The sequence below is a fragment of the Erinaceus europaeus genome, chromosome 23 (genome assembly GCF_950295315.1).
Source record: "Erinaceus europaeus chromosome 23, mEriEur2.1, whole genome shotgun sequence".
NCBI lineage: Eukaryota > Metazoa > Chordata > Mammalia > Eulipotyphla > Erinaceidae > Erinaceus > Erinaceus europaeus.
In genome coordinates, this window is record NC_080184.1 from 9,953,397 (window position 1) to 9,965,716 (window position 12,320).

At 39.6% G+C, this 12,320-nt stretch overlaps 2 protein-coding genes and 1 long non-coding RNA gene across 11 annotated transcripts in view; 2 read left to right on the plus strand and 1 right to left on the minus strand.

Moving 5' to 3' along the window:
- LOC107523312 (zinc finger protein 14-like) overlaps positions 1 to 10,712 on the minus strand; it is a 517,712-nt gene extending 507,000 nt beyond the window's left edge. The window contains exons 1-2 of one of the 4 annotated variants that reach the window (XM_060181688.1): positions 10,565 to 10,652; positions 8,038 to 8,163 (exon numbers count right to left, since the gene is read on the minus strand). Coding sequence is in view for 1 of the 4 variants with exons in the window: in XM_060181686.1 (XP_060037669.1) it covers positions 10,565 to 10,574 (10 nt within the window). In the remaining 3 variants the exon portion in view is untranslated. Of the gene's footprint in view, positions 1 to 8,037; positions 8,164 to 10,564 lie in introns of all 4 variants that reach the window. The other 3 variants (XM_060181685.1, XM_060181686.1, XM_060181687.1) reach the window with 3 other exon arrangements.
- Positions 1 to 12,320, plus strand: part of LOC103127428 (zinc finger protein 709-like) — a 393,603-nt gene that overhangs the window by 70,221 nt on the left and 311,062 nt on the right. The window lies entirely within an intron of this gene.
- LOC132535539 (uncharacterized) overlaps positions 10,846 to 12,320 on the plus strand; it is a 109,424-nt gene continuing 107,949 nt past the window's right edge. Inside the window, exon 1 of the long non-coding RNA XR_009547316.1 lies at positions 10,846 to 11,202. This is a non-coding gene — a long non-coding RNA (uncharacterized LOC132535539). The remainder of the gene's footprint in view (positions 11,203 to 12,320) is intronic.

Genomic DNA, 12,320 nt, shown 5'->3' on the forward strand with positions numbered 1-12,320 from the left:
AAAAAAGAAGGTATCGTTTTGTGTAAATGATATTAAATGACATACATCATGGTGAGGTCTTGTATGTTATAGTAAATTCTAACCATGGAATTTCCAGGTAAACCAAGTTTCCAAATAACTGGGTTAAATAATAATTATCTATTGTCTTCTTAAACTTTACGACAGCAAATAACCATTCCCTATAAAACCTGTATTTCTTCCAGTCTTTAAACCTATGGGGCTTTGCTCATTTTCCTGCATATTTCTTTGGATTCATACCAATGGATATTGCATCTACTGATATCAACTAAATCAGTGCAGCCAGTGCTACCTCCATGTTTCACTTTGAAATGTTTTCAGAGATGCCAGGCCTGGGATGTCAACCCTTCAGCTCTATTATTCTGGTGAAACCTTTCCTACTTCATAGGAATCCTTAGTTCCATTTCAGGTGCCACACTTCTTAACCTAGAAGCTACAGAATCTGGTTATAGACCAGAGCACTTGAGATAGGGCAATTGTACACATATCCATAACTTAAGGGAAAATATATACTTTCAAGCAAATGTATACAATAGTCTGCCATGACTCAGTAGGTACAGCAAGTAGAAAGACACCCCACCCCAAAGTACTTAATTTTCTGTTTAGATCTCGATACTCTCCTAACCTAATTACTATTTAAGTTTCCTCAGATACTCTGTAAGATCAAGTGAACTGTAAACTTATCCAAAAGATGGATAAGGGCAAGAGATCACCATACTTTAATGATGGTGCTTATGGTCACTACCAGGCCACTCCATCATCCAGGGCCCTAGTCAGGGAATCTTGGGTTTCTCACACAAATATGATGGGCCTAGAACTCTAGCAGATCCCTCTCTACACAATCAATGATCTTGTCCATCAGGAACAACATCATAAACCCACTTGTGGATTTCTATAGGACCTTATCCTCAATGTAGAACAATAATGATAGAAAGTGCCTTATTCTCCAAAGGGAGGCCACTCATGGAAGACGGGTCCTGAAATGAGTGCAGCCTATAATGTTCCTAGCTACGGGCATGGAATAGAAGCTCAGGCTGATAGGGATGCAGAGGTTACACAGGCTCCTGTGCTGAATAATACAGACCTGAGGCTTAGGTCAGACTGACGGGGTTTACAGTTCATGGTGTTTCTGTACTTTTCCTATATCTGGCAGCTACTCTCTTCCCTGATCCAGATTTCTAGTCCTATTCTCAACTCTGACAACATTTTCCCAGACAGTACTTTCAGTCCAAATGCATGTTAGCTGTCAGGCCTCGGCAAAAATTACTAAAGTCATGGGCCCCTAAAATAGGATATACCTAAAATAGACTTCCCAGATTTTTAAAACATGAAAACCCCAAATATTATCTGATCTATGTTACCTTTATGTTCCTGATTATTAAACAATTTGTTCTGCTTTATATCTTAATGCTTTTCAGCCACCAATTTGCAGATGTGAACCTGACCTCCCTTGGCTGACAACCTCACCAATGTGTCCTAGAACCCCAGCTCCCCAAAGCCTAGCCCCACTAAGGAAAGACAGAATAAGACTAGGGAAATGGATTGAACTGTCAAAACCCATGTACAGTGTAAAAGAAATTATAGAAGCCAGCCCTCCAACCTTCTGCACCCCACAAAGATATTTGGTCCATACTCCCAGAGGGATAAAGAATAGGGAGGCTGCTTCCCTAAAGTTCTGCCCAACTAGGGAAAAAGAGAGAGAGGTTGGGAGCATGGATTGACTTATCAGCCCCCATATTCAGCAGGGAAGCAATTACAGAAGCCAGACCTTCCACCTTCTGCTCCCCATAATGATCCTGGGTCCATGATCCCAGAGGGTTAAAGAACAGGAAAGCTATCAGGGGAGGGAATGGGATATGGAGTTCCAGTGGTGGGAACTGTGTGGAATTGTACCCTTCTTATTCTGTGTTCTTGTCAGTGTTTCCATTTTATGAATAAATATCAAAGAAGAAAAAGGAGAAGGAGGAGAAGAAGAAGAAAAAGGACAAGAAGAATAGGTTGGCTTCCAATGAAGGGAGATACAGTACCCTGGTGGTGTGAATTGTATGGCATTTTACCTGTCTTATCCCACAATTACGTTGATCATTATTAAATCACTAAAAAAGGCTATAAGTCTTTTGTGGGTATGCTGAGTTTGCTTTCAGTCAAACTGTGGGGACAACAAACAAAATGTTATACATAAACTTGCAATTGTGGGGCAGGGGTAGATAGCATAATGGTTATGCAAACAGACTCTCAAGCCTGAGGCTCCAAAGTCCCAGGTTCAATCCCCTGCACCACCATAAACCAGAGCTGAGCAGTGCTCTGGTTAAAACAAACAAACAAACAAACATAAATAAATAAATAAATAAATAATGAAAAAAAAAGTTTCTATTATAAACTTGCAATTGTTTCTAACTTACATTTTATTTAAAGTATCTGCTACGCTCATTTGGGATGTTATATTTCAGATGCTTAAGAGTGTTGATCATAGTCTATTTGATTCCTGTTTCCTCTTCCCTACATTATAAAGATATAAAAAGAAGAAATGGCTAGTGATATGGGTACCAGATAGTGGTACACCCAGTTAAGTACACAGATCATCAAGCACAAGGACCTGCAAGCATCTGCAGAGTTCAAGCATCTGCTCCCCATATATAGGGGGAAGCTTCACATATATACAGGGTTAAGATGGCTGCTGGTGAGTATCTTTCTCATTTATTCTCAGTCTCACAATCTCTCTCAATTTCTCTCTGTTCGTTCAAATAAAAAATAGGGGGAAAAAAAAGGAAAGAAAAAAAACATGGCCACTGGAAGTGGTTGATTTGCCATGTCATGAAGCCCCAACAACAACACTGGGGGAGGTAAAAAAAAAATCAAGTACAGCAAATCCTAATAAAGGGATTTTCAATGTTAACCCAATTGCCAAATAATTTGATTACATCAAAAACTATCTATTGTCCTCTTAAACCTTAAGACAACAGTAACCTCCTATATAGAGCTTATATTACTTATATTATATGTTCCTCTATAGAGCCTATATTACCCCAGTCATGGAACCTCTAGGATGGGCCTCAATTTCCTACATGCTTCTTTCAATTCATACCAAATGATATTGCATCTGCTGATCCCAACCCAATCAGTGCAACAAGTACCACCTCAGTATGCTTCACTTCAGACTGTGTCCAGAGTCATAAGGCGTGGAATGTCAACCCTTCAGCCTCATTACTCAGGTGAGACTTTCCCTTAATAGGTTTCTTTAATTCCATTTCAGGTGGTTTACTACCTAATAATGTCCCAAAACCTAGATACAGACCAGGTCCCAGGATATGTTCACATGTATCCATAAGTTAGGGCAAAATGTATACCAGAAAGCAAAAGTGCACAATAGTCTGCAAAGAGTGAGTATATGCAGCAAGCAAGTAGAAAAACCTAAATAGACACCACACAGTGCTAATGAAATAGTGTCTACTTAGACCTAGATACTCTCCTCACATACTTCCTATTATACTTTCCTTACTCACTCCAAAGATAACCTTATCAAAGTTAAGGACTGCAAAAGCTGAATAAGGACAAGAGATTACCATACTTTAATGATGACTCTTTAATCACAGTCAGGCCACTCATAAACTGGGGCTTTAGTCAGGAGATCTGAGATTCCCAGACATGATGGGCATAGACCTTGAACAGATCCCTCTCTCCAATGTTACTGGTCATCTCTATCAGGAACAACACAATAGACCCCTTTGTGGGCCCCCATAGGACCTTGCCCTCAACATGGATCAACAACAGTAGATAATGTTCCATCCTCTGAAGGGAGGCTGGACAACATACTCTATTCCACCATGTGAGGAAGATGGGTTCTGAATTTGGGGCAGCTTGGAACGTTCCTACTCATGACCACAGAATGTGAGCTCAGATCTACAGAAATGCAGAGGTCACATAGGCTCCTAGGCTGAATATGGGCCCCAGATCAGATCAAATTGATGAGGTTTACAGTAAAAAATATTTATACACCTTTCCCATATTTGGGAGCTACTCTCTTCCTTGATCCAGCTTTCTGGTTCTTTTTCCAGCCATGACATCATCTCCCCAGACAATAACTTGGTCTACCTCCAAATCAGAGGTCAGGCTCAGGAAAGGAAAAAAAAAATTGTATAGTCATAGGCCCTTTGGAATATAACTGAAATAGGACTATTAACTATCTATAAAACAGATATTGCCCCCCCCCAACTCTTCATCAGAACTATTCCAGCCTTTAGGTTCATGATTAGTCAGCAATTTGTTTGGCTCTATATGTTAACTCTTTTTTCAGCCCCCAGGTTCCAGACACTAACATGATGCCAACCAGACTTCCCTGGGCAGATGACCCCACCATTGTGTCCTGGAGCCCTGCTTACCAGGATCCCTGCCCTACTAGGGAAAGAGCGAGACAGGCTGGGAGTATGTATTGATGTTCAGCAGAGAGCCAATTACAGAAGCCAAAACTTCCATCTTCTGTACCCCAAATGATATTGGGTCCATACTCCCAGAGGGACAAAGAATAAGAGAATAACTATCAGGGGAGGTGATGGGATATGGAGTTCTGGTGGTGGGACTTGTGTGGAGTTGTATCCCTCTTATCCTATGGTTTTTGTCAGTGTTTCCTTTTTAAAAATAACAATAAAAATATAAATAAAATAAATTAATTAATTAAATTAATAAAATAAAATAAATAAAATAAAATTTCAAATCATTAATTTCAACTTCAATTAGAAAAAAAACCAAGACAATATCTTCAGTGCACAAAAGTTATAAGTTGAATTTCTAAAACAAACAAAAATTGAGTGAAAGCAGTTTCTGCATTAAAATATTCTGAGTAGAAGAATGATAAATGAAAATGGAGGCATCAGTTAGAGAGCACCTGGACTTTGTGAGTGAACTTAACTAACAGTAGAATGAATTCACACCAGGTGCCTGATACACAGAGGTCCACATCACAAGGACTCTGGTATTAATGAAGCAATATAAACAAGAATATGAATATATTAAGAGCAGCTTTTTTTGCCTTCTTTTCCAGAGAACTAGGGATAGCTTTCACAGTCAGGTGTACACATGGCTCAGGTTTGTGCCCCAGCACCCCGCTGTAGCACTGGGGAAGTTCTCATGCTGTGGTGTCTCTTACTCTCTCTACTCATATCTAATGTGAAAGACTGAAAAAGGAATTCTGTGGCCAGTAGTTTTGTATTCTTTATGTCAGCTCATGCAGTGCTTGCTAAGCCTCCAGCAGAGACTCTCAGACTCTCTACTACCTTTCCTTATTTAGGCAACAGGGAAATTGTGAGCTCTAAAGCACAGCCCAGGGGTGGAGGAGACAGTTCTGTGTCAGGTTTAAAAGATGGGAGATGGGTGAAGGGGGCATGTTGCTGCCCCGATGGCCACTGTTTGCAGCATGCCCTTTTGCAAAAGAATAAATGACTTGCTTCAACTCCTTATTTTTTGCCTTGATAAGTAATTATGATTTACTTATCAGTAATAAAATATATATGTAAATAGATATTTCTTTAATTTTTGTTAGTCAATACTAAATCACTAACAAAAAATTAGAAAAAAAACTAGATTCAGAATTCTACTTTAAATGCTGAATTAATATCTGCATATTATTATTATTGTTTTTGTTATGATAATTATCACTATTATTATTAGTCTATCACTTTATTTTCCTTTTATGGAGATAGTGTCTGTATTTTCTGAAGCCTACTGAACTAAACCCAGAGTATGTGGATCATCCTTCCTAAAGAGGGCACAACCCTGTTTGATGGGTAGCTCTGTCTCCCCCTCATTGACTGCCAGTGTCATGGATTGGCCTGCAGAAGGGCAAGGTCTGAGGCAGAGGTGCTCATGTGTGTTCCTGCCATCATCCACCTGGAATATGCACTTCTGATGCTGTACTAACAATCGCTCATTTTGTTATGTTCCTACAGAAATTTCCTTCCAAATACCATACTCTGAGAACTTTCTGTACTATCTCTCCACTCTGTCACATCAACCAGCTCCTTTCAGAGGATGTCTCTGCTTTCTGCTACCTGATTTCAGAACCATAAGCCTGTGATAAACCTCCCTTTCCATGTGCTCTGGACATGGAAAGCTCCTTTCAGGTGATGTCTCTGATTTCTGCTACCTGATTCCAGAGCCATAAGCCTGTGATAAACCTCCCTTTCCATGTGCTCTGGACACAGCAGGGACCTGTGCACCTAACATTTACTGGTCTTACTTCAACCTCTACATAGAGGAACAGGGTGGGAATGCAAGTAGGGAGAATAATGAGAAGAGACCAGAAGACTGGGGCTTCCTGGACACTTTTCTCTTTGGGCCTGGAGAGAGTCACTCTAATCTTATTCCTGCCTTTTCTGTTATAAATGCCTATCTAGGCCTCTAGCAACTCCTAGGCCTTCTTATTCTCCTAAAACAGATGACTGAGAGAAAATCAAAGATATCAATTCTTTATCCCCATCCCAGTCTCTCCCCTTCACTCCATGTTCTGGCAAAACTACTACTTCCTAACTAAGGAGACAGAATGCTTCTGTGAGGGTTATTCAGACCTTCCTCATAAGCTGTAAGCACAGAACATGACCCATGTCCTCAGCTTTGATTGCACCAGATTCTCTGCTGCAGGGAGGGACACACAGACAGGGAAGGGAACACTGACTTTCATGGGTGTGGCCTTAGAATTGTCTCAGGAAGAATGAGAGTATCTGCGCCAGGGTGAAAGTTTTTATACCCATGGGATGTTACAGAACTATGGGGGCCTGCTCTTCCTGGCTGAGGTTTCATAAGAAATACTATTCTAGGGTGGGGGTATATAGCACAATGGTTATGCAAAGAGACTCTCATGCCTGAGGCTCCAAAGTCCCAGGTTCAATTCAGACACACCAGTAGAGCTGAGCAGTGCTCTGGTTAAAAAATAAGCAAGCAAATAAATAAAATTCTGTTATTATCAGCTTTATACATATATTGGGAAAGTTGTGGGGTTTTTTTTGCAAAAATTCAAGAGAATCCCGAATTAAAGACAGTTCTACAGTGAACGTCTCTGTACTTATAGCCTAGCTGTAATGATTGTTAATTCATAGTTGATACTGAATTTTTCTACTCACACTTCCCAACATATAGATTTTTTTATTTTTAGAAATAACAAATTTTGGGTGCTGAGCAAGTGGAGAACCCATATAAGGGCACATGTTGCCCTGTGAAAGGAATGGAGTTTAAACTCCAGGGGCCCACCAGCAGGACGGAAACTCTATGAGTGATTAAGTGGTGCTACAGTCTCCCACATCTGCCTCCCCTCTCAATTTCTCTCTATCCTATAAAATAGCATTTTTTAAAAGATCTCTATGGGGGTACACAACCAAAAATAAATAAATAAGTAGTCACTCCATCAAATAACTGGAGTGTTGGAGATAAAAAGTATCAATAGAATTTTTCTTCTAGAAAAACAACACAGCATATAAACAGAGAGAAAAGCAGACAATGTGGTGGGATTTCTTTAGGAGATGACATATTCTGCCAACAGTGAAGATCACATAGCATTGTGAATTCTTTTTTTTTTTTAAGATTTTATTATTTATGAGAACAACAGGAGGAGAGAGAAAGAACGAGACATCACTCTGGCACATGTACTTCTGGGGATTGCATTCTGGACTTCATGCATGAGAGTTCAAAGCTTTTATCACTGTGCCACCTCCTGGAACACAGCATTGAGAATTCTGACTACTTAAGAAGAGTACAATTTAAAGTTTCAGCATGCTTAGTTTATATATCTGCATTCTTTATATAGTTCAAACATAGGGCAAAGTATGTGTATAATACTATGGTGGTTATCCAGGGGTTAAACATGAATTTCAGCATTTGGAAATACAGAAATGTGGCAGTAGGTATGATTTGAAACTACAGCCCTGTAATCTTATCATCTTGTAAACCATTATTGTAATATAGATGAGAAATAAAATTAAATATAGACAACAAAACCAACCATGGTGGTCAGCATGCTTATTAAATATTTACCTCTTTAAAAAGAATGCTGGGGCAGGGGCGGTAGCATAAAATTATGCAAAGAGAATCGCTTTATTGAAGGTGTAAAGTTCCAGATCAATCTCCACGCACCATTATAAACTAGAGCTGAGAATTATACTGGTGAAAGGAAAAAAAAATACCTCTGTTATGTATTATTGAAAAGCTAACACAACATCTTTGAACAAATATATATGTGTATATATATATATATATATATATATATATATATATATATATATATATTAGAGTGTGACATTAAATTGTTAACTGATATATCTGTACTTGTGCTACTAGATTTATTTATGGGACATTTTATCTGATGTTCTGCTCTGTGGCCTCTCAAGATTCAACACAAATGTATATGCAGTGAAATTGGGATGAGAAAATATATCTAGGAGTTAATTAGAAAAAAAATGAAAATAAATGAAAAATACAGTTTTTGAGTCAGGATTTCAAACTGGGATCCTTGAGTGAGTCCTTACATTTTCTACTATGAACTAACCTGGTGTGCCACCATTTGGCCCCCTATTTTAATTTAATAATAATAAAAAAAAAGACGGGATTTGGGCAGTAGCTCAGTGGGTTAAGCACACCTGGCACAAAGCGAAAGGACCAACGTAAAGATCCCAGTTCCAGTCCCCGGCTTCCAACCTGTAGAGTCACTTCACAGGCAGTGAAGCTGGTCTGCAGGTGTCTATCTTTCTCTCCCCCTGTCTTCCCCTCCTCTCTCCATTTCTCTCTGTCCTATCCAACAATGACCACATCAATAACAACAACAATAATAAACGAGGGCAACAAAAGGTAAAATAAATAAATAATTTTTTTAAAAAGACATACAACTTTAAGAAAACAAGCAAAATATATGTTTCTTTTCAGGGCCTAATGTCTGGGCCTCAAAAAGAATTAAGCACATATATAGTATTAGTTGGGATAGGTTCAAAGATGTCCCTGAATTGTGTGACTTGCTCATGTTGTGCCCACCATTTATCAAGCTCTGACCTTTCTCTTTGCCATTGAAGAGATCAACATGAACATCCATTTGATTCCAAGTATGACAAATATCTGTAATCTCTTTTTTTGTAAATAAATGTCTTTTAACTTTATTTATTTATATTATCTTTATTTATTTCTTGGATAGTGTCAGCAAGAAACAAAGAGGAAAGTGGCAATAGAGAGGAAGAGAGACACCTGCAACACTGCTTCACCACTCACAAAGCTTTTCCCTAGCAGGTGGGGACTGGAAGTTCGAATCCAGTCCTTTGTGCACTGTAATATGTGAGCTCCACCAGGTGCACTACCACCTGTTGCCTCAATATCTATAATTGTTTAAACAATTACCTTAATCTTCTAGAGAGCATAGAAGTTAGGCGAAGGAGTCAGAGTGTTCTAATTGCAACAGCTAGAAACATATAAAATCTGCTGCCATTATTTCAGGAAAGTATTAGCAGACATTTGACCACTTATGGAACACTACAAAAAACCACAGGTTAGAGAATTTTGCACGTGGAGAATTGTACACTGAGGTATGAGAGTTTTTATGCATAATCATTATACTATTTACCCGATTATCTATCTATATATATATTCATTTCTAATCCTAAATGGAAGTCTGGGCTGAGTGGTATGTAAACTTCTCAACTGCTAATGAACATAGTAGCTATAAAGTATTATGGGTTAATTAATTTAATTTTATCTACTTATTCATATTATAATTCATTAAACTTAAAAATGTGATCTTGCAATTTTCTTTTAACTTAATAAATTAATTAACTTAAAAACTGAACCTAAAAAAAAAAAGCTGATCCTGTTGTTTAATCATGAGCTACATAATTTGGTACTGTAACAAGATCTTTGTTAGTGCTGCAGAATTACCTGCTCCATTCCTGGAGGCACTGTGCTGAGAAACTCAGCTACACTGTTAAAAAAGAAATGGATAAAAAAAGAAAGAACGAGAGAAAGAATGAAAGAAAGAAAGCAAGAAAGGAAGGAAGAAATGGATACCAAAAGATTCCTGGACACTTTCATATCAATAACACAAAGTCCTCCAACTTTAATTGCATAAAGAATATAGACAACTATTGCAAAAGAATTATTATTATTATTAACCAGAGCACTGCTGAGCTCTGGCTTATGGTGGTGTGGGGGATTGAACCTGGGTCTTGAGAGCCTCAGGCATGAAAGTCATTTTGCATAACCATTATGGTATAACCCCACCCTTTAAAAATTTTTTTCTTTAACCAGAGCACTGCTCAGCTCTGGCTTACGTTTATTATTTTTGAACATTAATTACCCACATAGTCAACGACTTGCCACCTCTCCAGATTCAAAGGAGGTCTCGAAACTTGACATCAGGCTCAACCTGACGCTGTTGACTGGCTACGGAAGAAGGGCAAACGCTAGAAGAAGAATTAATTCCCCAATAAAGAAAAAAATTTTTAAGTTCATTATTTTTGTACAGAATATTTTGGGAAGACTCAAGCGACCCCTCCCAATCTCAGCCTCAATGAGACACACTTACGATATTCCATCCAGTGCTGAACTTCCTGACGTCTCCTCTCCAAAGTCCAAATGAGCAGAAACTGAGAGCAACACAGAGTAAAGCGGGGGACACAGAAACACGGGACGGATGGCTAGTGGGTCTCACTTCCCCAAGTGTCTTACTTCCTGGACTGTCTGCACCACCCACCAGCAGCCCAGATTGGTTCATGCCCACTGTCTCAGCATTTATTGGATGAAGCCCTTGCCAGGCACACACCTCCTCTTCTGATTGGATAATATTTAGACCCAATCAACATCAGAGATTTCTAAGTGACGAGAACAATGTCCTATCAGCTTCTCTAGGGGGTGTGCCTGGAGAACCACTAAAGCCAGAAATGGCTGCATCTTTCCCTTCAGTAATCCTCTAGAAGATTCAACAGCTAAAAACCTACACTTCCACCAGCTTTCTCACATACTTAGCTTACTCATGCTCACTCTCTTTTCTGCTGGTTGCCATATGTCACACAATATTGTGACCCAGCACCCTGAGAACTTGGTGCTGTTCGCTGTGCAGATGACTGAGCCTGATCACAACCTGACTCCAGGAGTGCAGTGAGCTCCTTTGACCCTGAGGGTGCTGGCTTCCAGTCCTGCGAACTCTGAGACCTGTCTCTGTAGGTAAGTCCACAGACAAATAAGAATGGATGGCAATAGAAAATGGTACTGGAACTGTGGGTTTCAGCAGTGTTGCCCAGGAAGCTTTGGGAGATGTGGCTTAGTGTAATCTACCTGACTTGAGACCAAATGGAACACATGACTTTGGTACTTTGCAAAGTGCACAAGCTGCTACTGAACTAGACTCACTGTTAAGAGGGAGGGAGTAGCTAACTGGGGCCATTCTTGTTCCCTCCTGGAGGGATTCCAGACTGACTCTGACAGGGAAATTGCAAGGGAGCCAGTCATATTTCAGGGTGATGAAAAATTACTGGGAGGAAAAAAGGACAGGAAAAAAGGAAGCACAAGCCATGTAGCATGGCTACACTGAGACAAAGAGAGAGGAAGGCCAGAGCATCCTGGTCTTGCAAGCTCTAAAGTTTCTTGGGGGAAGGGCAGGAGCCTCAGGAGGTGTGTCTTTAGGTGATCCCACATCAGCATTTTGTGACTTTTTTTTGCAGTCTGGTAGGGAGGTAGTGCTGGGCTTCTGTCTTCTGCCTCTGTCCCTCTAGTTTCCTCCATGATGCAGAGGGAGAGGTGCTGCTTTCCCTAAGCTGCCCTCCAACACACACCTCTACCAGGATAAAGTAACTGAAATTAATGGGACTCCTGGAGAAAATCCAGGACTCATTAATAAATCTTATTATACAGATGGGTGGCTGATCAAGATGATAGGGAGTCATCCTTCAGAACTGGATGATCTAATGAGTGAGGAAGCATATGAAAAATACATGAAATTGTGGGAGTAGAGGCATAATGGTTTTGATAGAGTTTCTTATGCCTGAGGCTCCAAAGTCTCAGGTTCAATCCCCTGTAAGGCAGGTCTGAGCAGTGCTGTAGTAAACAATAATAATAATAATAATACCTAAACTCGTATCAAGGAGGGTAGGATAGATAGCATAATGGTTATGAAAACAGACTGCTAAACCTGAAGCTCCAAAGTCCCAGGTTCAGGCCTCCTCACCACCATAAGGCAGGACTAATCAGTGCTCTGGTAAAAAAAAAAAAAAAAAAGTAAAATACAAAACCTATCAAGGAGTAAAAATAGAACACTTAAGCTAGTATGAAACAACTTAATCTAG